Here is a 23,349-nt window from a genome sequence, read left to right as displayed (position 1 = left end):
TGCAGTGCTGCTGGTGGCCGCTCTGCGGGGAGCAGCCCTGCTAAGCAGCCGTTTTTTGGGCAGGACAGGGTGGTCAAAACGCGGCCGGGCGGTGTGGGGGCTCTCCCACCCCATGGCGCCCCATCAGCGAGCACTTCGCTGCTGGGGAAAGGAGGTTACGCTGGCTTGGCTTCAATCCACTAAAGTGATGGAGTGGGGATGAAGCAGGGGATTGAAGCATGTTGTTTTCTCTCCCAGCTTCTCCTGGGCTGCCGGGAGGAAGCTGGTTTGACCCTTGTTTGGTGGCATCACATGAAGGAATCTCATCAGAAGGTCCCCCAGGAGCCTCCAGGTGACCCGCGAGTGGAGTATTGCCACAGGTGAGGATGCTCGAGATTTACAGCTTCAGGACTTCCAAGCCCTGGGGCGAATCTCTGGCAGCTCCTGCGTCTCCAAGCATCAGATGAGTGGTTTTGGTGCGGGTTGGGCTCATGGCAGGGTTTTGGGGATGAGGAGTGGGTTTGTAATCGTCAGCCGGTCTCAGCCCTTCCTGTGACCTCAAGCAGTGCCCTGGGAATTTTCCCCGGCTGCGGAGCTTCTGACATCTGCTCCAGCTCACTTGGATGAGGAGTGCTTCTCTCTTTTCCTTCTTGATTTTTATACTTCAAACTTCCTTGAAAATGGAGGAAATGAAACCGCAGGGCTTTTCCGTGAGTGACATGAGAGAGCTCAGTCCCCTTCTAGAGAAGAAATGAAATTTAGGGTGAAGGCAGAAAATCGTTTATGCTGGTTGCTGCAGGGACTTGGGGGCCACTTGGTCTGGCAGGTGGGGGTGACCCAGGCTGTGATGTCCCTTGGCTTGGCGTGCTGCGGTATCAAGGTTCATCTCCCAGCTGCTGCAGAAGATCCTGTTGGTGCCAGTGCCTGGGACATGGAGCATGGAAGTTGCCAGGCGGTACCTGCTGATCCCACCACACAGGGTCCTGTTGCAGAGCTGAATCCTTTCTCTAGGGTTTTGAACCCTTTCCCGGCTAGGTAAATCCAGGCAAACCATTTTCCCACTCAACGGCTGGATTTGCTGGAGTTTGGGGGTGCATCAGGACCCTGGGGGAGGGGAGATGTGGGGTGGGAAGGGAGATGGAGAGCGGGGGTGGATGGGGTGAGGAAGAAAGAGGCCTCCCTGTCCATATTGCCTTGGAGATGTGGATTTTTGTCACCCTGTGCCTTGACAGTTGTGGGAAAAGCCATTTATGCCGACTTTCACGTAGGGATCGGCATTTGGGAGGTCCCTTTATCTGGATGGGTCTGACTTGCACCCTGGGTGCTGGCTTTGCCAAAAAAATCCCGAGCGGCCCCAGGAGACCCAAAGGTCTGAGCATCCCGAATCTCACCTACACAACGTGAGGGGCTGCACGCTGGTGTCCCAAAGCGGGGACTCAACATCTGGGGACATGTTGAACGTTGGCTTGGCACGTAATGGGAAATAAAAGCATCTTCTTCCCCTGTGGGAAGGAAAAGCATCATCTTCTTCCTCTCCCGTGGGAAGCATGTCCCTTGGCTCCTGTTGAAGCCCCTGTGCTGGATGCTGGAGACAAGCAGGGGACTAGAGGGACACCATGGGTGTAGGTGCTTTTTGCCAGCCCCGGCAGGGTGGGTGGCATGGCTCCGCAGGCAAGAACCCCCCCCGGGTCACTAGCTCTGCTGCCTGAAACCCTGGCAGGGGTTTTGCTGCTGGAGCTGCGCAGAGGAGTCATGGTGCCAGTGTTGTCCCCAGTGCCGGCTTGTCCCTGGGAGCAGCGGGAGAGCTGGGAGCTGCTAGAGCCGGTTCCCCTTGGCCACCCCTCTCCCTGCCTGCCCGGCCCCCGCGGTTCCCCTTTGCTGGGGAGCTGATGCGAGTGCATGACCCGGGTTGTAAGTGCTGAGATCAGTAAGCGAAGTGCCTGGCCGCGCTCTCTGCCTCCATGTGACTGCAGTTTCCGTTAGCTCCTTCCGCAAAGGCTATATTAGTGCTAAGCGAGAAAGCGGGTGGGAGAGAAACCCCACGGGTCGCCCCTACCCTTGGCCCCAGGAGCCCCCCCCAGCGCAGCCGGAGGGGCCGCCGGCTGCAGGATGAGTTGTGGCAAACTCTGCGTGCCACCCCACGCGGTGAGTAACTGCCCCCCGATACTTTTGCTGGGGGGAGGGGGAAACCCCGCCAGGGGTTTTTGGGGAGTGCCCCTCACCAGCTTGAAGATCCATGGTGGCCGTGCATCGCTGATGCTCACGCTCGCCAGATCTGTGGCTGCGTGGGCCGGTGCTGGGGAGCACCGCGGGCGCTCCCAGACCTCTGGCATGCGGGCTCGGCTGCGGGGCTGCGGGCACGGCTTTCCTGCCTGTGCTGCTGCCCGTCCCTGCAGCCCCAGGGAGGGGTGCAGGAGGATGGAGGACCTTCTGATGTTGGGGGAGGCCAACGCTGGGCATCAATGGGGGCCACTGGGCTGGAGGAAAGAAAGTGTGAGCTTCTGCAAAGGGGTTCAGGGGCTGAAGGAGAGCTGGAGCCAAAGCCCGTGGTCTTTGCAGAGTTCCTCTCCTGCCACCGTGCCTGGACATGAGGTGCTGCTGGAGACCAAGGGCTTGGGAGGGCGCAAGCTGCTGTGCGTCAGGTCCAGTCCAGGGAAGGGAGGCTTCCTCTCCATCCCCACCAGATTTGATGAGACACCGGCTTCACGCTTTTGTCTGTCAAGGAAGGAGACAGCCCAGGACGTGTCCCCTGCTCCCTCTGTGCTGTGAGGCTCCAGCTTCCCCGGGCTGCCAAAAATAACCCCCTCTTTCTTCTTCAAGCACTGGCAGTTATGAAAGCGCCGCTTGCCGAGCCCTCGCCGAGACCTCGCTGCTCATTTGCCTGAGGTTCAGCTTTTCCCCCGATGCAAATGCTGTCAGCTCTGGCTCCACCAAGTTAGTAACAGGGCACCTCGCACTGGAGAGCCTCCGATTCCCCGGGAGGACCTCGGGCAGGGATGGGTGCTGGAGGGGACTCGCTGGTGGCTGGGTCGGTGTCCCCCAGGAGAGTGTTTGGCACCAGAGAGGGGGGACGCAGGCCCTGGCAGTGGTGGGGAAGCCTTTGGTCGAGGGTTGCAGTTCAGTGGTGTTTGCGAGCACCTGTGCAGCGACGACAGTGCCTTTCCCACGTGCGCTCTGCCCCGTGCGGGGACTGGCTGCCACCTCCCTGTCCCTTCTCTTCTCCTGCCCTCCAGGTTCTCCTTGGCGGACTTCCACAAGGGCTCCTGCTGGGGCAGGTCGTCTCAGTGATGGGGCTCTCTGCCATTTCTCCATGGGCAGCATGTGGTGGCCCGGGTCTTGTGGGGCATGGTGGCCACCGCTATGGTGTGTTGGGAGCCCATCCGGGTGCTCCTGGGGTCAACTATGGGAGCTGTGTGCTTGCCTGCAGGCCGTGCACAAGGATCGCTGCTGCCATGATGGGCTCCCTGGGAACACCTGGACCTTTTGGGATGAGTGGTCTGCAGCTGTTGACCTTTTCACCTCTGTCTCCGTCTCTGCAGGAGTGCCGCCGCTGACATGGAGGCCCCGCTCCCTGGTCTCTTCCTGCTTCTGGTCCTCCTGGCAGTGGGATGGGGAAGCGGGGCACTCGCAGCCTGGGCAACGTTTCCTGGCGGCTGTGAGCTCGTAAGTTCTCTCTTGCAAACCCTCACCCTTCTGATTGCTTCGTCCTGCCCTGCAAAGCCCAGGTTCCTCAGCATCTCCAGACCTTCTCCCTCCCAGCTACCAGCTTAGCTAAGGAGTGGACTGGGCTGCTGAGGCTCTAACCATAGGCCCACCTCCTTCATCCTCACTCTGCTCCCAAAACTTCTCCCTCCTCGTCTACCCCCATCTCCCGCCTCTCAGAGCAGTGTTACGTATCCACTTCTTGCTTTAGGTGCAGAGCACCGTGGACTGCACGGGGAGATGGCTGAGCTCTGTCCCAGGAAATCTTCGAGGTGATACCGAGGAGCTGTTGCTTGATGACAACACTATTCAGGTTCTGGGCAATGCCTCTCTGCTCATGTACCAACAGCTGCGGCGACTCAGCTTGACCAAGAACCGGCTGGAGCTCATCCAGCCTGGCGCCTTCCTCAGGAGCCAAGGCCTCCATGTGCTCTCCTTGGCAGACAACGTCCTCTTCACCAACTACTCTCTGACAGCAGCGGCTCTTTCTGCTCTGCCAGCCTTGAGGACGTTGGATCTAGCTGGAAACCGCCTCACTGAGGACATGGTATCGGTTTTAATCTGGAACCTGTCTTCCTTGGAGTCCTTGTCTGTGGCCAGGAACATCATCATGAGGCTGGACTCATCCGTCTTTGCAAACCTGACACAGCTGTTGGAGCTGAACCTGGAGAAGAACTACATCTTTGAGATTGACCAAGCTTTTGAAGGGCTGCAAAGGCTGCAGAGGCTCAACATAGCTTACAACTACCTTCCATGTGTATTGGAGTTTAGCCTGACCCAGCTCAGGGTGCTCAATGTCAGCAACAATGTCATCGAGTGGTTTCTGGCCCTGGAAAGTGATGACCTCTTTGAGCTGGAGGTGTTGGACCTGTCCCACAACCGCCTCCTCTTCTTCCCCGTGTTGCCCCGTCAGAGCAAGCTGCACACCTTGCTGCTGAAGGACAATGAGATGAGCTTCTACCAGCGCCTCCCCAACGGCACATCCCTGGCGAACGTGACGGTGCAGTTCCTGCTTATTGATGGCAACTCCACCAACATCACAACGGTCAGCCTCTGGGATGAGATCTGCCACAGCAACCTCTCCTCCCTGCAGCTCCTGGACATGAGCCAGAACCAGGTCTGGTACCTGCCGGAGGGCTTCCTGGCCCAGATGCCTTCCCTGACCCACCTGAAGCTCAACCAGAACTGCCTGGAGACATTCCACCTGTCAGAGGGGGACCCCTTAGCCATGCTGACGGAGCTGGACCTCAGCCAGAACCAGCTGGCGGAGCTGGGGGCGGAGGTGGGCGCCAGGGATGTCCTCCCCAACCTGCAGCTCTTCAATCTCAGCACCAACAGGCTGCGGGTGCTTCCTCCTGAGGTTTTCACCTACACCAGGAAGATTGCTACTGTGGACCTCAGCCGCAACCGGGTCGACCTCTGTCCCCAGCCAGCTGTCGCAGGCGAAGTGGAGAGTCCCCCCTGTGTGGACATCAGGGGTATTGAGACCTTGACTCATCTTTCCTTGGCTGGTTGTGGGCTGCGGGGACTGGGCGGACACCCCTTCCAGGGGACATCGCTGATGTATTTGGACCTCTCCGACAACCATCAGGCATTGTCTGGGGACCTGGAGTGGCTGCAGGACCTTGCTCTGACGCTGCGGGTGTTGTCTCTGAGGAACACCAGCCTCTCCTCCACTACCGTGGACTTCTCTGCCTTTAACGGCCTCGTGCGCTTGGACCTATCGGGGAACTCCTTGACTGTCTTCCCCACCTCGCTGAGCGTCCTGGAACTGCACAGCCTGGACCTGCGGGACAACTGCCTCCCGGCTCTCCTGATGGACGTCACACGGACACCGCTGGCGAAGAGCCTGCAGGAGATCTACCTCAGCCGAAACCCCTACAACTGCTGCACGCTGGGCTGGTGGGACGCCCTGCAGCGGCTTGAGGGGTTGCAGATCCCCGACTGGCAGGAGGTGACCTGCAGCTATGCCTCCCGCACGTTGAGCCCCAGGGCGCTGCCTGAGCCTGTCCTGCAGAGCTGCCGCTGGCAGACGGCCGACCTGGCGCTCCTCTACCTGGTGCTGGCGCTGCCCACCTGCCTGACGCTCCTGGTGGCCTTCGCTGTCGTCTTCCTCATGCTCAAACAAAAGCTGCTGAAAATGGTGAAGAGCCGGTGTGGGGTGTCCAACCCTTACTGATGGCTGAGGAGGAGGAAGGGCTCGGGAATGGCACATGCGAGCGGGTCGTCAGGATTACAGGCAATAACCCCTTGGAGGTGGGTGAGATGGAGACTTGATGGATGGAGGACCAGGGGGTGCTGGGAGAGTTGCTGTTCCTGCTACGGGTACCGTAGATACCGCTAAAGGGTACCCAAAGGGTGCGGGACCGTGTCCGGTGTTGGAGCCTGGGGCCATGCTGGGTGCCTTCGAGGGGCATGTCATCAGCAGAAACCTTCAGGTGGTGTTGACGAGCGCCAAGTGGATGTCACATCAAATACCTCTTGGCCAAAGGCTCATGGCCAGTTGCCCCTCAGAGCTGTTTTTTGCCCCCCTTCAGGCAGATCCTTTTATTTATTCACCCCCGTAGCCAACACTCTGCTTCAAAACCTCCCCCAGCTCTGCAACCAGCCTCCAGGAATTGCCCCGGGAGGGAGGGAGCGAGCGTCACCCAGGCACTGCAGAGAAGGGTCTCCGTGGCCGTGGCGTCCCACGCTGCTCTGACTCCAGCAGCGGCTGCCGGCACCAGCAAACTCGCAGGCAGCCCTGGGCGTGCACCCGGGTGCGTGTGCTGATAAGACGGGCGTTGTCAGCAGGGCTGAAAGACACGTTTTGGGGTGTCGTTGCTTGGTTAAGCCACGATCCTGGCTGGAAGAGCCCATTAAAAATAGCCCAAGCTACAACGATGTAGAATATGGACTGAAAGACGTGAGAATAAATTATATTGGCAGTGATATTTTATCATAAATTTATTTTCCTCCAGCAACTGCTGGATTAACCAGATGCAAAGGAGATAAAATAAGAGAAAGCCTTCCTCCTCGTTGCGCAAGCCCCGCTCTGGCGGGCTTGTCGGCTCTGGCAGCGTGGGGGGGTTTCCTCCATCCAGCCACACACGCAGCGAGTACCGGCTCCCCCGTACCAGCAGCGCACTAGCTGGGGAAGCGCCGCTTTGTTCCTCGGTGGGTGGAAATGAGAAGCCACGGTGGTTTGCGCTCCTGAGAACCGGAGCGACTTTCTCCTGCGGCGCCGTTGGGATGTCTCCAGAGAAACGCGTGCCTGAGTTTGCCGGGAACGTGGGGTGCGGGGGAGCAAGTGGCGGTGCCAGGGTGGGCATGATGGGGGCTCGTCCTTGCCTGGCCTCAGATGAGCTCGGCGGGGCTATGCGGGGTGTGCTGGGGGCTCGAGACACACCCCCCAGACAGCCCCGTGTCACTCCACCTCACACTGGGGTTGTCCTGGCAGGCGGCTGAGGTTGGTGTGGGGCTGGGGGCGATGCTGGGGGCCCACGCAGGCGGGGGCCAGCAGGGCAGCAGGCGTGGGGACAGGGACCGAGGCCACTGGTGAGCCTTGCGTGGCTGAATGCCGTGCTGGGCTGGGAAAGACAGCGTAGATTGGACCATGCTGGACCCGTCGCCAGCACCACTGGGGCCGAGCGCTGGCAAGGCTCTGGAAACCCAGCTGTCAAATCTGCCTCAGAAAACGGCTGCTTTCTGGCCCAGTTTTAGACTGAAATAGCCAAAACCAAATCAGGCCCCAGCTGGGGAATCCCTCAGCCTATTTCAGCCGTTCTTTTGCCTGTAAGCCGCAGGCCCGAGGGACAACAGTGACCTATAAATATGTCCCCACGATGTCCTCCAGTGGGTCTGCGCCAGCACTGGGTACCGCAGCCATCTTTCGGTGTCTCCATGCTGGCGGGGTGCGCCTGTGAGCACCACACTCCCTGGGGCCATTTCCCCCCCTACTGTGGGTGCCGGGTCCGGCCTCGGGGGGTGGATGTGTGCAGTTCCTCCACTGCCATGGCTGCTGCTGCTTCTCCTTTTGGTGGGGAGATGTGGGGTGCAGATGCAGGAGTGCACATAGGTAGGAACTTGGGTGCCTGGCACTGCCCCGAGTGTGGATAAATCATGGGAATTCTTGCTCATATTAAGCTGATGTGGGGGATACTCAATGCTCCTCTGTCATGGGAGGGGTTAGAAGCTTTGCCCAGGCACAGGGAAAGCCAAGGCTCACCCGGAGCTGGGACGTGCAAGGGATGTCAGGGCAACAAGACAAGCTTCCACTTTTAGAGTGGTTCATGTCCTTAAAAAGCTGACGTTCGTCATCTTTGCAAGGTCATGGAGACCAGGGGAGTTCCTCAGTGACGTGAGAAAGGCAAATGTCATACCCATCTTCAGTCACGGCCAAAAGGACATCCTGGGGAGCAGCCCGATGGTCCCCCTCATGTTGGGAAAGCCATGGAGTGTACTTTCTTGGAGCGTGTTTCTAGAAGAAGAAGGTGTCTGGGAGCAGGCAGTGTGGACTGACCAAGGGTAAGTCATGCCTGACCAACTTGCTTTCCTCTTATGAAGAAACGTCTGGATTTGTAGGCAAGGGGAGAGCAGTGGGTGCCCTTTCCCTCAACTTCATCAAGACTTTCAACACTGTATCCCGCAATGTTCTTGCATCCAAGTGAGGATGTCATGGTCTGGGTGGGCAGGCAGGCAACCAGCTAGGCGAAGATCAGTTGGATGATCAAGCACAGAGGGATGCACTGTTAGTAGGACGTGCTGTACCAGGAGGCTGGTGAGAAGACACATACGGCAGGGGTCTGATCTGGGATCTGTGCCGTTTGGTGTCTTTGTCCATGATCTGGAGGAGGCCATGGAGTGCCTTTGTGTCGAGCTCACAGATGAGCCCGAATTGGGAAGACCAGTTGATACTGGGTAGGGCTGCCATCCTGAAGGACGGGTGGGCTGGAGGACTGGGCCAGCAAAGAATTTCATAGTCCAGGGTGGTGCTTACCCCCCTCAACTAGGCACTTGTTAGACCTCATGTAGACCTCATCCAGTGAGGACGGCCGTGCCCGGGGATGGGGTGAAGGCTCCATCCTCTGAGCCCCACCAGGGCAAAGCCGGGTGCGGGTTGGCCTGAGCCTAGGGTAGGCAGGGTGTGGAGCAGAGGTCCCCACGCATCCCCTCCCACCCAAGTGGGAGATCTTTATATGCTGTTATGTTGCTATTTTTGGGTGGAAACAGAGCAAGGCCTGTGCCAGAGATCTACACACCCCTTGGTGGGTGGAAGAGCTGAGTCAGGCCATATTTTTTTAAATTTTTGGCCAATGAGGCATCGGTTTCCATTTCTCCTCTAACTGAAGACTTCCTTGGACAAACATAAGCTCTCTCATCTTCTCCAGTGATGACAAAGGACAGTGGTTTAACTGACACCCATTTCAGGTTTTTCACAGAACTGGCTCTATCATTTCAGTGCACGGGAGGAGAGCTCTTCCAAACCCCAGCTTCTGAGCTATGACACAATGTCTTATTGATAAAATTGACAGGTTTAAATTCATTTGCGGTTGCAAGAAGGAAGACGGGAACTGTCTTGGAGGCACTTTACTCTCTTAAGTTGCCTCTGGCATCAATTTGCTGAGGCCACTCAACCTGGGATGAAGGCCCGTCTCACTCACAACTCTCACAGCCACACAGACTCCGAAAGCCAAAACCTGGGGAGCTTTTGGTGTCACATAATTCTCTAAAGAATTTTAGTCCTCCAATTCTTACAAGGACCTGGCTAGTACAAACCAGCCAGGTTTGAGGTGGACAATGGGATTAAAAACTAAAATATTCCTTTGCGGAGATGAATTTCTCAGTGACCATCAAAACATTACGTGGAGGACCTTTTGCTGTAACTTTACGTGTCACATCAGGTTCTCCCCTAGCAGGATTTTGAGTGAGCCGGGAACTGTAGGCTGATGCGGCAGCAGGGGTAAAGGTTTTGTTTTGTTCTAAAATGACTCTCGGCCTTTGGGACCTTCTACCACACTACTTTTTTTCAGATCGTTCAAGCATGTTTTCCCAGAAATGAACACTATCTGAGACAGCATCACCTAGTAGTAGAAGGAAGCAAAACACCTCACTCCATTAGCTTGAAATTACTGTATTTTCAAAAGTATTTTCAAGACTTACTTTCTAGGTATTCTGTTTCTTAAATATAAGGATTTATATTTGTGTAAGCTGAAGCTAGTGAATTAAGCATTGTTCAGGAAACGCCAGGGTAATATTCTCAATGCAACGTTGATTTATCCAGAGAGACTAATATATATTTAACATTCCGAGAAATAACAATAAATACCATATGCATAAAATAAAGCTTTAACACTACTTTCAGGACATAAATATTTAACACTTCATTTTCAGAGGAAGCTGAAGAGAAACCACAGCAAGGCAAGCTGGTGAGGTTTTCAGCCAAAGCTGACTGCAATGTAAACAAGTGAGAGTAAATAATTTTAAATTACTTTAGGCACTCATACATAGGCAAAGACTAAAAACACCCAGTAAGTTCAGCTGCCCAATTTCCATTTCATCGAGTCTGGCTTCTTAAACAAAGTTCACTTAAACCTGGAATTGCTGTAGCATCTTACGCCTTGGGTTCTCCGTACCAATGTAACGTGCATCGGCGGCGTGAACTGAAAACGATGCAGTGAGATACGTACGCTGACATCATTCTCGCTGTTGGGACTGTGAGATTTGTCTCTGAACTGCCCATCCAAGGCACCTTTGTCCAGAATCAGATTTCTTCATCCGACTCCACGTCCCAGCCACAGGACTCCAGCTGCTCATCCTGTGGAAACTCAACCTCAATGTCATAGATGAAATCTGGGTCGTCCTTCTTCTTCCTGTTCTTTTCAAAGAGCTCGTCCATGATGCTCTTCCTTTTGGCTAGTTCCTTGTCATCTAGTTTGTTCATATCCTCTTCTGGATCAATGGTCTCCTCCCGCTGAAACTTTTCCAAGCTCTCAGCCAGGCTCTCTCCTCCCAGGTGACCTTTCAGCAAACTGTACAGCTTCTGTAGCTGATGCAGTGAGACTCCTTCTAGGTAAACCTTGTGCCGAGGGTTATTCTTCAGCTGCTCAGCAGCCAAGCTGCAGTCTAAAGAGAAAGCCACCATGAAGAATCTCATCCCATAAACAGATCCTCTTAGAATCACAGAATGGTTTGGGTTGGAAGGGACCCTGAAGATCACCTTGTTCCACCCCCCTGCCCTGGGCAGGGACACCTCCCACCAGACCAGGTTGCTCCCAGCCCCATCCAATCTGTCCTTGAACCCCTCCAGGGATGGGGCAGCCACAGCTTCTCTGGACCACAACCTGGGCCAGCGTCCCACCACCCTCACAGCAAAGAATTGCTTCCTCAGATCTCATCTAAATCTCTCCTCTTCCAGTTTAAAATTGTTACCCCTCATCCTATCATGCCCTTGTAAAAAGTCTCTCTCCAGCTTTCTTGTAGGCTCCCTTCAGTTACTGGAAAGCTGCTATAAGGTCTCCCCGGAGCCTTCTCTTCTCCAGGCTGAACCCTCTCAGCTCTCTCAGCCTGTCCTCACAGCAGAGGGGCTCCAGCCCTCCCAGCATCTCCGGGGCCTCCTCTGGCTCCGCTCCAACAGCTCCGTGTCCTTCTGCTCTTGGTGCCCCAGAGCTGGAGGCAGCACTGCAGGGGGGTCTCCCCCGAGCAGAGCAGAGGGGCCGAATCCCCTCCCTCGCCCTGCTGCCCATGCTGCTGGGGATGCAGCCCAGGGTGCGGGGGGTTTCTGGGCTGCCAGCGCACACTACTGGGTTGTGTTTCTCTTCTCCCAAACCCTCACAGGGAAGACCTCCAGGTTTAGCAGATCCACTATTCCAGTTCAGATGTAGCCCTGGGCTCCTCAGGGACGACAGCCTTACCCCAAATCAACCCCTCTTTGCACTCCCTGCGCACCGGTGAGAAGCCGCCCAGCTGTTACTAAAAATGCTGTTATCAACTACCTGTGTTTGGAGGGGACTTGGGGAAGGCTACAAGTAACACACCGCACCTGAGAACCGGGAGAAATTTCGGACAGGCATGATGCGCTGGCGAGTCTTATCCTCGCTGCCGTCTTTGTAGATCAGGACAATGGATGGAGGCTGAAAGCAGACGCCGCACTTCTTTGCAATGTAAGTCATTACAGCTCTTCGTGCTGGCTGCAGCGTGGTCAGCTTTATCAGAGGTGTCCTCAGGAACCTCAAAGCTCACTGAAAAACAGGAAAAGAAAAAAGGGAAAGAAAGTGTGAGTGTCTCTCGGTCCTGTTCTTTCTGTCAGGGTTAGAGTGACCCAAGTTCAGCAAAGACACGCAGCCAGGGTGTCTCTCTGATTTCAGTGGAACGTGAACAGGTCCCTGCACAGTCTGTGAGCCGGGTGCCAGGGCGCAGAATGAATCCCAACTCCTGGTTTACATCCTTGTCATAAAAGATACTTTTTAGATATTTATTAATTTTTTAAAGTGAAAAATGTCATAAAATAGTAAATCAATGTATGACAGTTTCTTCACAAACAACACTTACGGCATATTGTATCCGTTGCTCTGGAAAGCCAGGAATTACTTACCAAACCCTTTCCTGCTCTAACCACCAGGCTTTTAACTTTGTATGGTCTGGCAGTTCCTGTGAAAGCTCCAGGTGTGACTTCGGGGAGAAGCCAATTTTTCTGTAAGCATACAACGGTATATTTCTGCTACGAGCTTATTTGAGCATATTTGAAAAAAAATCTTCAGAAAAATGCAGATAAAATGAAAATTTGAAATGTCTTGGAACCCCACTGAAAGAGTTTCCACAAAATTAAATCTGAATGTTGCAAGAGATGCAATAAAGACAGAATTCTATTATACATACTTGTCTGTTACATGTATTTGCTTTGAATAGATACAAATGTACCGATATGGTTCAAATATCCTTTGTCTCTGTTTCTGTCACAAACCTGGGGATATCATATTCCTTATGTCATATGGTAAGGGAGAACTTTGCATCCATAACATTGACGTATGTAACACTGGAATTCCTCCCTTTTTAAAAAGATTTTAAAAGGAGGGATACCTTAGTCAGTTTTTGTAAAGCTTTCTTACAGTTTCAGGGAGACCTCAGTACAGCAGCGTATCTGTCACCCACGACAGATGGGATAAGGGCAGAGAAGAGATTCAGAAATGAAGGACGAAAGTAAGTAGACTCCTTATTAGGTGACAATGAAAATATGAATTCATTTTAAAGAGAGAAGATGATGTTCAACTGTTTACTCCTCCTCAAACTAACATACACCATCGATGAAACTGAAGAACTGAGAATTCCCAAGCGACACACGGAAATGCTTTTTACACGGCATGTTACCACTGGTAGATCTTAAATTACAAAACATTCATGAAGGTGAAGGATGTCAGAAGATTTGAAAATGCTGAGCTGCTGCGTGTGTGTGTAGGAACCGGAAAGCTTTGCCTTACTTAGAAGGTGGAGAAAAAGGCTGGAAAGAGGGAGGAAGGGCTGACTGACCCACTGAACATACGGCTGTATTTATACAGATTAGCACATGCCACACGTCCGAGAATATAATTTTAAAGTACGGACTACTAAACTCTCAAGTATCAGTGTGTTGGTCAGATACTACATGAATGAGGTTAGGAAGTTAATCCATAATTATCCTTTCTACTCTTCTCTGAAGCATTTTGTCTTGCAAGAGGAGGGGGGGGAATTGTCAGTCTGACTTACAGCGACAACTTCTCTTTTTCTGCCTTATCGCATTTGTCCGTACCCAAAACGCTCTTGAGAACTCCTCAGCGTCAGCCCTGCCCTTGGCTCCGTCCCCTTTTCCAGTCAGGTGAAATATTAGAGGAGACTTGAAGCTCCAGATCTGCTGCAGATCCTCTTTCCCGGCTTAGTGTACAACACTGAATGCATGTGTTATTTTTCTTTTGGTTTTAAATAAGGGAAAATATATCAAATGTGAAGGTTCTCTTCTTCTCCAACTACTCTACAGATTGCAGTAAGGAAGAAATTGTACTCCAAAAATTAACATATGTCTCCAAATCAAGAAAAATTGCTTTAATCTTCAAAAGCTACTTTGAAGCTGCCTCGAAGTCTTCCTTCTTTGTTAAAAACCATATAGGAAAGAGTTCCAATTTGCAGTAATTTTCTCAATACTCGAAATTAACTACAGCCGCTATACCTTTTGCTTTTAAATAGTTCTATGAGTTGGGGAGAAAAGCAAGAAGTCACTCGAGAGTCACTTTCAATACCCTAAAATGAGAAATGATGTTTCAAACTGAACCAAAATGGCTTTTTGAAGGGTGACTGATGATCAGAAGAGTGGGCCTCCACCTCTGAAGCAGCAAAGGAATCCTTAGACGAGAAATACAAACGTTGAGAAGCAGCCACGCGGATCCGCGTGAAAGAGGTTTCGTATCTTCAGGTAACGCAGGCAGAGACCTTTGCTACCAGGCACGAAAGGCCGGTTCCAGTAGCTCTGTAACACAAATAGGTGGGTTTTTTTCCCCCCTGCCAAGTTCTGTGCAGCAGCAGAGCTACTTTCGCCGTTAAAAAGCCACTTTTCTACCGCCTCTTTCTGCCAGGCGAACCAACCCTCGGGGCCGTGCGCGGTCGAGGCCCAAACGCGGAGACAGAAGAGAAGCGGGGCAAGACCGGGTTCGTCCTTCCCGCCTCTCACCCCTTCCCCTCACCTCAGCCGGCGGAGCCGATCTCCTCCCAGGGCCGGGACCCAGCAGCAGCTTCAGCCCACCCCGCTCCACCGCAGCCTGCGCTGCGCGGTTGCCATGGCTACGGCGCCGCCGCCGGGCCCTTCCGCCGCAGGCCCTCTCGGGGCTGCCCTCGCCAGCGCCTGCGGGACGCGGCGGCGACCGGCCGGCCCTTGCCGCTGCGGGCCCACGCAGCACGTGAGGAGAGCGGCGAGGGTGAAGCGGCGGGGCGGTGTTTAACGGCGGGGCGGTGCTCGGCGGCGGGTCCCGCGGAGAGAGGGGTGGGAAGGTCAGGCGGGCACGGTGGGTGCCGGGCCGTGGGAAGCGGGTCCGTCATGGCGGGCGGGCGGCGGGGCCAGGCGCTGCTTGGTGCCGGGCTGGCAGCGCTCCTCTGCGGCCTCCGTGAGTGCGGGCGGGGGGAGGCTCAGACGGGATATTGTGAAACAGCCCCTCACTGCAAGAGAGACATTGAGGTGCTGGAGCGGGTCCAGAGAAGGGCAACGGAGCTGGTGAGGGGTCTGGAGCACGAGTCTTGTGAGGAGCGGCTGAGGGAGCTGGGGGTGTTCAGCCTGGAGAAGAGGCGGCTGAGGGGAGACCTTCTCTCTCTCCACAACTACCTGAAAGGAGGGGGTAGCCGGGGGGGGTCGGTCTCTTCTCCCAGGTAACAGGCGATAGGGCAAGAGGAAACGGCCTCAAGTTGCGCCCGGGGAGGTTTAGGATGGGTATTAGGAAAAATTTCTTCACTGAAAGGGTTGTCAAACACTGGAACAGGCTGCCCAGGGAAGTGGTGGAATCGCCATCCGTGGAAGTGTTTAAAAGCCAGGCAGACGTGGTGCTGAGGGACACGGTTCAGTGGTGGTTTTGGCAGTGTGAAGTTAATGGTTGGACTCAATGATCTGAAAGGTCCCTTCCAACCCAGACAATTCTATGATTTTTCTACCAAGAAGGTGGTCAGACACTGGAGCAGGCTTCCTAGAGAGGTCATCGATGCCCCTGTCAATGTTTACGAGGCATTTGGACAACGCCCTTAACAACATGCTTTAACTTCTGGTCAGCCCTGAGGTGGTCAGGCAGTTGGACTAAATGATTGTTGTAGGTCCCTTCCAACTGAAATAGTTATTGGTTATTGAAATTAACAGCAGAAGCAAGCAGTTTTCCAGATTAAGTAACTGAAAAACAGCAGCAATACCTTCTGCAAAAATTCTTATTAAGCCAACGTTCCCTTGCTTTAGTTCTCTGCTCAAACAGATACTGATGTTGTTCATAAGGTGACTGGAGTTTCAGATCTAAAAGTGAAACCCTGTGGAAACATAGAGAAAGAAATAAAGAGAAGAATGGCTGTAACACAAAATTCATTGTTAAAATATAGATGTTACAGGGACTGATGTAGGAGATAAGGAATCACACCTGCAATGGGGCTTGCAGTGGGGAAAAAGTGGGGATTATTACAGACTCCTCAGTGAAAACAAAAGTACGCTTTTGAAAGTTGCTCTACTGGTGAAAATGAAAGAGAGATATTTCAGCCTTCGTGGTAGCCGAAGCTTGCTGTTCCACTGACAAAATGGGTGTTGGTTGTACTATATTGAAATACTGTTTCCCTTTTGCTGTGAGAGGTTTTGCAGATGATGTGTTTGTAGATTATATGACTTTGCTTGTTAAGGTTGTCTGCCCATGTGGTAATTTCGTGTTCTATTCTGTAAATGCCGTTACTCGTTCCTTCTGTGCTGTCTTAGATGTACAGGCTGCTTGTCAGGATGCCACTGTCATGCAGGAGCTTCTGAAAGAGGGGTTTCACAGGTGAGTTCTCACCCTGGTGCTGCATCAGAATAATGTGCTGGGTAATTTTACATCTGAAGAAGTTTCTCTCGTAATTCACAATTGTATCAGCTCACTCAGCTGTGATCTGAAGGCATGGCTAGGCACCAGGAATATATTAGCACAATCAAGTAATTAACAGTTACAGCTGTAGTATCACAGAATGGTAGGGGTTGGAAGGGGCCTCTGGAGATCATCTAGTCCAACCCCCTGCCAGAGCAGGGTCACCCAGAGCAGGTTGCACAGGAACGCGTCCAGGTGGATTTTGAATGTCTCCAGAGACTGAGACTCCACCACCTCTACTGGGCAGCCTGTTCCAGGGCTCTGCCACCCTCAAAGTCAAGAAGTTGCTCCTCATGTTGAGATGGAACTTCCTATGTTCAAGTTTGTGCCCGTTGCCTCTTGTCCTGTTGCCAGGCACCACTGAAAAGAGCCTGGCCCCATCCTCCTGACACCCATCCTTTAAGTGTTTATAAGACTTGGTAAGATTCCCCCCTCAGTCGTCTTTTTTTCCAGACTAAAGAGACCCAAGTCCCTCAGCCTTTCTTCATAAGAGAGATGTTCTAATCCCCTAATCATCTTGGTAGCCCTTTGCTCTACCCTCTCCAGCAGTTGAGGAAGAACAGGCAGCCCTTTTCTAAGATGATCTATGAGGCTGTTGGTGGTTCTGAGAAGTTAACAAAGAAGTGAAACTTCATTTTGGTCATGGGTGTGGGGTCAGGGTGCACTACCTCTTCCTCACTGGAGAAGGACTGCGTGGCTCGACAGGGAACTGTTTTATAGTACGCAAGAGCTGCATCTCATCTCTGCGTGTTGCAGAGTATGTCTCTTGGGTGACTTTTGTGCCATCTTTTGAAGTGCAGGTGTAAACGTTTTGCTTCTGTTGCTTGTTTGAAGGGACCTGCTGGTGAGGGTGGAACTCGGTGCAGTGGGGGAGCATGCAGGAGGATGCACAGTGGCAGCTAGAACTCGTCTTCCACCAGGAATCTATGTGGATCCCTATGAGCTGGCGTCGCTGCAGCAGCACAATTTAACAAAGGTAACAACCCCAAAGCTAAGACGTCTGGCAGTTAGTCGGATAAGGGTACGGTTAGGAAGTTGTAATTGTTATCTGGCTCGTTGAACCAAAGTGGTTAATTCCTTTTCCTGGAAGGAGATGTTGCACAGTATCATCTTCGTGACATCTCATTGTATCTCTTAGTTTGATCAGCATCGCCTGTCGGTGCAGGGCGTTTTATGTCATATGCTGATGATGTGTCCACACATAGGCATGCGTACCGGGGAGCCACTGCAACTCTGCTCAGCCCCAGATGAGGGGCTGTGGTAAAAGCTATTCAGGTTAGGAAGACGGAAGGTTGACCCCCACAAAAGAGGTGGTGGTGGACTCTAGGTAGTGTGCTGCACATTCAGACTGAGTAGGTTCACAGCTTCGTTTTCATCACAGCTTTCTGTGTTGCTTTTCAGTGTTTGTTTCACATCTTGAGTAAGGAGATGTGCTAAGGCTGTAGCTTTAAGGTAACCTCCTTAGGCCCTTAATTCAGTTAAAACATACGTGTGCAAAGACTCTGGGCAACTTCTGCTGTTGGGATGCTTGCGAGTGCTTGGTATGGCCTTGCTTACAGGCATTGTTAAGCTAATGCCTCTTGGATTTGGCTGTAGGCATGGCTGCACTGTAAACTTTTCACACATAAGAATCACTCATTGGAGAGGGACTTTAAAAGTTATTTTGCGTCAGCTTAAGGACAGAATTTCCAACTTGATCTTCCTGACCACAAAATTGGGCCCAGTGTTAGAAAACAGAATGAGGAAAATAGTTTTCCCTTCTGATGCTGCAGTAGGTTACCGCAGGAGACAGTGGCCTCTAAAATCCCAGAATCATGCACAAAAAGTTCATACATTTTTTTTTTCCTCACATCTCTCCCTTGTGTCAATTCTAATCGCAGCCACATCTGTATCTTTCTCCTCTTGCAGGCGGTGTTAATTCCTGATGTGATCGATGTGGAGGCTCCTGAGTACTTAGCCACAAACCTTCTTGTTCTCCTGTACATGGAACCCGACCCTGGGTGTTCTCGCTGTTTTAGAGCTGCCTTGCCTGTACACGGGCGCTACCACCGTCCAGCAGAAGAGAGTGAGGAGGCATTGGTTGTTCTGAAGAGCCCAGAAGTACTGGTCTGCTGTTGTGACAGTGAGATTCTTGTTAAGTGTTCTTTTGGGGAGAAAGGAATAATTGTGGGCAATCCAGAGCTTCGAATCTGGTTCTGTATTTGTCTTCCGGAGATGGAGGTCTCAGTAGTCATGTGAACGTGAGGGGAAGAGAGCGGCCCTGATAAAGACCACGTTGTCTTCCTCTTTGAATGCTGCTGCTGCTGCCTGACCAATGGCAGATTAATTGTCAACAGACTTCTTGGTGTTGCGCTGGTGCCGTTGTACCCTTGTACTGAAAGCGCTGGCAGTCGGTGTGTTTGTCACAGTCCCGGCAGGCCCTGCCTTGTTAAAGGTCAGCTGCTCAGACCGCGTTTTCAGTGTTTCTCTTGGCAGCTGAAGCCACGCGTGGCATATTTAATATTCACTATCACATATTTAGAGCAATCAGAGTATTCTGATGGTTTCGTAACACTTTCTTGTTATATATTCTCTATATATTCCCTATATATAAGGGGGGAATGTAGAAAACTGTGTGCCTTAAGGTTAGGATGGTTGGAGTCTCAGACTCCTGTGAAACAAGAACCTGATATCCACTGACAATGAATATTCCAAATTACGTGAGCAATGAAATCCTACATTTTTGCTACAAATTGTATTTCCTTTCACAAAATCATTCTTGCTAGCTGCCAAGTCAAATGTGCTAATGATTCTCAGCTCCTTTATCTTCACTTGTGCATTATTTCAGCAATGATTTTCTGGGATAAATTTAGGAGCAGAGAAGAATGCCTGGTCAATTAAAAAAGGGGTGTGACATCTTCCCATTTTTCTGCCACATTTACTACTTATGAGCAGGAAAACATATTATTAGTATGAAAGCATTTAAAGTATTGGAGGGGAGTTCTTCCATGTGCCAACAGGAGACCAACAAGGAGAAATGGAAGAATGGCTTCTGTGTTTTGGGGGAAGAAAAATTATAACTGTATGGCTAAGGTTGAGGGGTCTACAGGCCAGTGATGAATTCTGTGCCCTTAAACAGACAGAAGGGCTGAAAGGCTGAAGGGCACAGAAATCCCAAGGGACCAGATACGACACAGGCGAGGGTCTTCCTTGGGTACCTACTGTATCAGGAAGGGAAGAGCTGCAAAGTTCCTGAAAAGGACTGCCCAGCATCACTTTGACTGCAGGTGAGCTGGCACATTTCTGTCAGTGCTGTTTCACCTCTTGGCTTTCAGGGAGTAGATTCTGTCTAGCTGTTGTGGAGGAAAGATGCCTCATTTGGAAAAGTCTTGCAGGCCGTATTGTTTCATTCTGTCTGGATCCTGCTGACGCATTAACATCTTCCGTAGATCGCCTGTCAGCAGAGTGTTGGAAGCCTGCTGAAGTGGAAGCTCCCTGTTCGGGCAAAAACGTGGGCCCCTGTCAGTGGTACAGCATAACACACAAACTGGTGAGTTCTTGCTTCTGGTGGGAATTCTTCATTCTTGTTTAACAATTGCTGCCTTGTTTTCTGTGATTAGCGACTTCCATAGCACAGGAACTAATCACTAATTCTCCCTTTAGGGAGGTTCCCTTCTTCCTTTCTGACCGCCTTTTAATGGGGGTCATCCTACCCTTCTGACATGCTTGTAGTCACTCTGTGCTCTTCTAGCCCTTTATGGGGCTGCTCTGCCCACCTTTTGCTAATAGTATACTTGGAATTCTAAGATATAACTGGCAGTGGTCAAATTAAGAAAGGTCTCTGCATAATACTTCAGAGGAGTAGCAAAGTGGAAAACTACTTTGTGATCTAACTAAAGGAGGGGTAAAACCCCAAAGATTGAAGGAATAACATCTTAAAAAAAAAAAAAAAAAATCACTTCTATTTGTTTGGTTGTTAACCAGTTGGCTAAGTATCCAGGAAAAAGTGAAGTTTCTTTATTCTGTGTGCAAAACCAAGGAAAGTTGGAACTTTAGTGGGATCAGCAACTGCCTTAAATACTCGAAAGGGTTGCAGTAGCGTAGAGATCCAGAAATAATAATTTGTCTCATAAAAACTCTGTTTAACACGCGTGCCTTCCTATATTTAAGATACCTGCAGACGTCTGGGATATCTGCAGCGCTTGTCCAAAAACATTTTGGAGCTTCCTGCATCACAGAGCAACCAAATAGTTGCTCGCCTTGGAGAAAACTGACTTCCCAGTGATCTGTGAAGTGCTCGTTCTGAGAGCTTCACTTTTCCATGCTGTATTACGTGCACATCCTCAATGGCAAGCCTACTGTAAGAACAAAGATACAGAGGATATAAATGGCTGCCTTTCAAAATGGTAGCAGATAAATTTATTGTCCTTTGTGCCACAAGAGCGGCTGGTGCTCTGCTTGCTGTACGTTGAAAGGTGATGTCCCATCTCGGTTTTGATTTTGAATCCAAGAAGCCTTAGCAAAGGGCTAGTTAAATAGTGGTCTGGTTACTAATCCTCTACGTTGCAATCAGAAAGAAATAGCTTGTTAAAAGCATGTAATCCATTTATTTTTCTTTGTAGGCATATGAGGAATCGACTCTGCAGGTTCCAGTGGGGCTCAGGCAACATAGTTCCTTAGTGTGTGTCGTGACTCTTCTTGCCACGGTGCTCTGTTCCAGTCTGATTCTCGCAGCTGTATGCAAATATGGACACTTCTCCCCAGTGACCTGCTCAGAATAAAGAAATACGGAATGACTGACCTCCATCCAGCAAAACTAACTGAATTTTCCATCAGCTTCCTAAATGAATCCTACTCTACTGTTAATTATATCTTGGTAATGCGTGAGGGTCCCATAATGGGTTATAGTTCCCTTGGCCTAATTCCAACAAACATCTTTCACACACAGAAGACTGTTTGGGTGCGTTGTCAATAGACAAAGCAGATGGAGGGTAGGAACAGCACTGCAAAAAGCTGGAAGGACTGATGCAGTCTCGGTCTCCCCTTCCTTTCCCCTTCCCCCCTCCCTTCCCCAGAGCCTGCTTGAACTACAGTGCTGCCTCTTGCAGAGGTGTTGCTATTTCTTGAATTTAAACCAATTTACTCAGGGATTGGTTATTAAGGGTATGAAAAGCATTATCTGTCATTAAAGTTTCTGATTTTTAAGCTTGTTTACACTGTCCAGATGGGTTACCTGTGAATTTGTGGAGAGGCATTCTGTGCTTACCTGGGACAGGAGAAGCTTAAATGATCTCTCCCATTCTGCTAATTGGGAGGGATTTGCTGCTCTTGGTCAAATTAGTCAGAGTTGAAAGAGTTTAAAAAATTTGAAAGAAATTTCTCCCTGTACCAGAAGCTGAAAGAATAATCCTTGGAAGACAAAAACTGGTGAAAAGAAGCAAATATTTAGAAGACTTGCATTCAGCCGTCAGAACAGTTGATAAATACAAGGAAATGGAGAGGAAATTACTTAATGGAAAACCTGAGTTGCTCTGCATTGACAGAAGAGCTCGGTTGCTGTTTCTAATTGTCAGTAGGTGGCGTTATAAGCTTGCGGTAGCTCCAGGGGACTGTTATGGAGAAAATAGATTTTATTCCCTATAAACCATGAGTAAGTTAGTAAAAGCAGGTGATTTGTGGGAGTGCATGTGTGAGGGGGGTGAATGAAAATTCTGGTTTTCAAATTCTGACTTCCTTTGAGGGCTCTGTGTGCAGCCAAGACTTCTCATCAGCAGAATCGGCCTTTCATCACTGTCCAGCTGTAGCTTCAGGATCCCTTGGGCATCTTTCTTCTGCTTCTGATGGAATTCAATAGAGAGCTCGTCTTGTGACTTCGCCCACGACAGGTTGGCAAGTGCTCTGACACTGGGCTCTTGTTCTCCCTTGACTGTGCTGAATGATGATGGCTGCGCCAATACTTCATCTGCTACCTCAGAGGCGTCACACACTGCATCTGCTTGGGGGAAGGGAGAAACTAAAGAGAACAATTGCAGAGAGATCTGGCGGCCTGTTTAACCACAGCAGCGCGGCAGGGCTGTGGACCAGTATTGCAACGCTTGTCTCTGAGTGGGATTTTTAATTCCCAGAGTTAAATTTGTTCTTACGCTGGCTCTCTTCTGCAGGTAAGTCATTCTGTGTTGCAGTCTGACCCTTGGAATGGCAATATCCCAGATTGCTACTCAGCTCTGGCAGGTCTTTATCACCTGGAAGCTCACAGTTTGTTGTTGTGGTTTTTTTTTCTTTTAACAGCAGATAACACTTACCAGTTGAAAATCACAGGCAGAATTCCTTAGCTGAACTGCCTGATACAATAGTCTGGTGAAAGGAAATGGTAATGTCCTTTGGATAAATGAGAAAAAGTACTGCAAGTGGCAAAAACATGTAAGATTTGGAAATCTGTAAAAGTGGGGATGTGAGAATGGAAACCCACATTAGTGGTAAGATGCAGTAGGAGAAACTGAGGCAGAAGGGGCTTGAATTACAGGGAGCTTAGCACTGTCAGTATTAACCAAATGGTTGACTTTAGAACAGTTTCAATGTACACTCATCAATTTGGCCGGCACGTGGTTCACTAAGTGTATCTAAACCCCATCAGGATCCCACCGATAAGCTTTTCAGCTGAACTTGAGTAACATTGATCCTGACTAATGTAAAATGTGAGAGAAATTGCAGAACTTCTCAATGGATGTTTTTTGTTATGGCAAATAGCAAATATTTGCCATTTATTAAATCCATAGCATTTGCATTATAAATACAGTAGTCAGGTTTTTCTTTAAAAGTTGTAAATAATTAATAACTATCGCAGTGTTAAGTATGAAGGTATTTTCCAGTGAAACTTTCTCTCCCATACCAGAAACCACTGTCATTAAATAAGCACTGCATTTATCAGGCATGCCCTGATGGTGTGCTAGACACAGGAGGATGCAGGTGCCATTCCTACTGGGATCGCTGGCAGATATTGAGGAGCTGTAAGGCAGATGTTTCCCTGTGGAAAAATTCTGGCAGCTTTGGAGACAGAAATGAGGTGGCTGTAAGTTCTCAGCAGGAGCGTGTAGGGTCGGACACAAAC

The 23,349-nt window shown here is 50.9% G+C and overlaps 3 protein-coding genes across 8 annotated transcripts; 2 read left to right on the top strand and 1 right to left on the bottom strand.

The window, feature by feature from the left end:
* Positions 1-276: 276 nt before the first annotated feature.
* Positions 277-8,319, top strand: NRROS (negative regulator of reactive oxygen species). 2 transcript variants are annotated; one of them, XM_074591723.1, is made up of 5 exons: positions 277-359; positions 2,800-2,913; positions 3,519-3,642; positions 3,893-6,837; positions 7,990-8,319. In XM_074591723.1, exons 1-4 carry the CDS (start codon positions 292-294, stop codon positions 5,858-5,860), a joined length of 2,274 nt encoding a protein of 757 aa, XP_074447824.1. In that variant the 5' UTR covers positions 277-291; the 3' UTR covers positions 5,861-6,837; positions 7,990-8,319. The 2 variants fall into 2 exon arrangements, with proteins under 2 accessions (XP_074447824.1, XP_074447823.1); XM_074591722.1 differs by lacking the exons at positions 277-359; positions 2,800-2,913; positions 7,990-8,319 and adding an exon at positions 1,985-2,124 and having other exon boundaries at positions 3,893-6,993.
* Positions 8,320-9,779: 1,460 nt separating this feature from the next.
* Positions 9,780-14,489, bottom strand: CEP19 (centrosomal protein 19). 3 transcript variants are annotated; one of them, XM_074591720.1, is made up of 4 exons: positions 14,370-14,489; positions 13,402-14,155; positions 11,702-11,900; positions 9,780-10,785 (listed from the first exon to the last, which is right to left on the bottom strand). In XM_074591720.1, exons 3-4 carry the CDS (start codon positions 11,829-11,831, stop codon positions 10,424-10,426), a joined length of 492 nt encoding a protein of 163 aa, XP_074447821.1. In that variant the 5' UTR covers positions 11,832-11,900; positions 13,402-14,155; positions 14,370-14,489; the 3' UTR covers positions 9,780-10,423. The 3 variants fall into 3 exon arrangements, with proteins under 3 accessions (XP_074447821.1, XP_074447820.1, XP_074447822.1); XM_074591719.1 differs by lacking the exon at positions 13,402-14,155; XM_074591721.1 differs by lacking the exons at positions 13,402-14,155; positions 14,370-14,489 and adding an exon at positions 12,254-12,303.
* Positions 14,490-14,513: 24 nt separating this feature from the next.
* PIGX (phosphatidylinositol glycan anchor biosynthesis class X) lies at positions 14,514-21,446 on the top strand. 3 transcript variants are annotated; one of them, XM_074591718.1, is made up of 6 exons: positions 14,514-14,673; positions 16,118-16,181; positions 17,097-17,238; positions 18,171-18,384; positions 19,691-19,791; positions 20,864-21,446. In XM_074591718.1, exons 2-6 carry the CDS (start codon positions 16,150-16,152, stop codon positions 21,020-21,022), a joined length of 648 nt encoding a protein of 215 aa, XP_074447819.1. In that variant the 5' UTR covers positions 14,514-14,673; positions 16,118-16,149; the 3' UTR covers positions 21,023-21,446. The 3 variants fall into 3 exon arrangements, with proteins under 3 accessions (XP_074447819.1, XP_074447818.1, XP_074447817.1); XM_074591717.1 differs by lacking the exon at positions 14,514-14,673 and adding an exon at positions 14,686-14,786 and having other exon boundaries at positions 18,171-18,327; XM_074591716.1 differs by lacking the exon at positions 14,514-14,673 and adding an exon at positions 14,686-14,786.
* Positions 21,447-23,349: the final 1,903 nt, after the last annotated feature.

This window comes from Larus michahellis, chromosome 6 (genome assembly GCF_964199755.1).
Source record: "Larus michahellis chromosome 6, bLarMic1.1, whole genome shotgun sequence".
NCBI classification, from domain to species: Eukaryota; Metazoa; Chordata; class Aves; order Charadriiformes; family Laridae; genus Larus; species Larus michahellis.
This window is presented reverse-complemented; position numbering and strand designations above follow the sequence as displayed.

Excerpts from the sequence above, each read along its gene's own strand:
- NRROS (XM_074591723.1), top strand. The coding sequence starts at position 292 with ATGAAGGAATCTCATCAGAAGGTCCCCCAGGAGCCTCCAGGTGACCCG. Across the intron at positions 360-2,799 it reads CGAGTGGAGTATTGCCACAG|CACTGGCAGTTATGAAAGCG; the intron begins GTGAGGATGCTC and ends TTCTTCTTCAAG. Across the intron at positions 3,643-3,892 it reads TTCCTGGCGGCTGTGAGCTC|GTGCAGAGCACCGTGGACTG; the intron begins GTAAGTTCTCTC and ends TTCTTGCTTTAG.
- CEP19 (XM_074591720.1), bottom strand. The coding sequence starts at position 11,831 with ATGACTTACATTGCAAAGAAGTGCGGCGTCTGCTTTCAGCCTCCATCC. Across the intron at positions 10,786-11,701 it reads AAATTTCTCCCGGTTCTCAG|ACTGCAGCTTGGCTGCTGAG; the intron begins GTGCGGTGTGTT and ends CTTTCTCTTTAG.
- PIGX (XM_074591716.1), top strand. The coding sequence starts at position 14,720 with ATGGCGGGCGGGCGGCGGGGCCAGGCGCTGCTTGGTGCCGGGCTGGCA. Across the intron at positions 18,385-19,690 it reads ACTGGTCTGCTGTTGTGACA|ATCGCCTGTCAGCAGAGTGT; the intron begins GTGAGATTCTTG and ends CATCTTCCGTAG. Across the intron at positions 19,792-20,863 it reads ACAGCATAACACACAAACTG|GCATATGAGGAATCGACTCT; the intron begins GTGAGTTCTTGC and ends TTTTCTTTGTAG.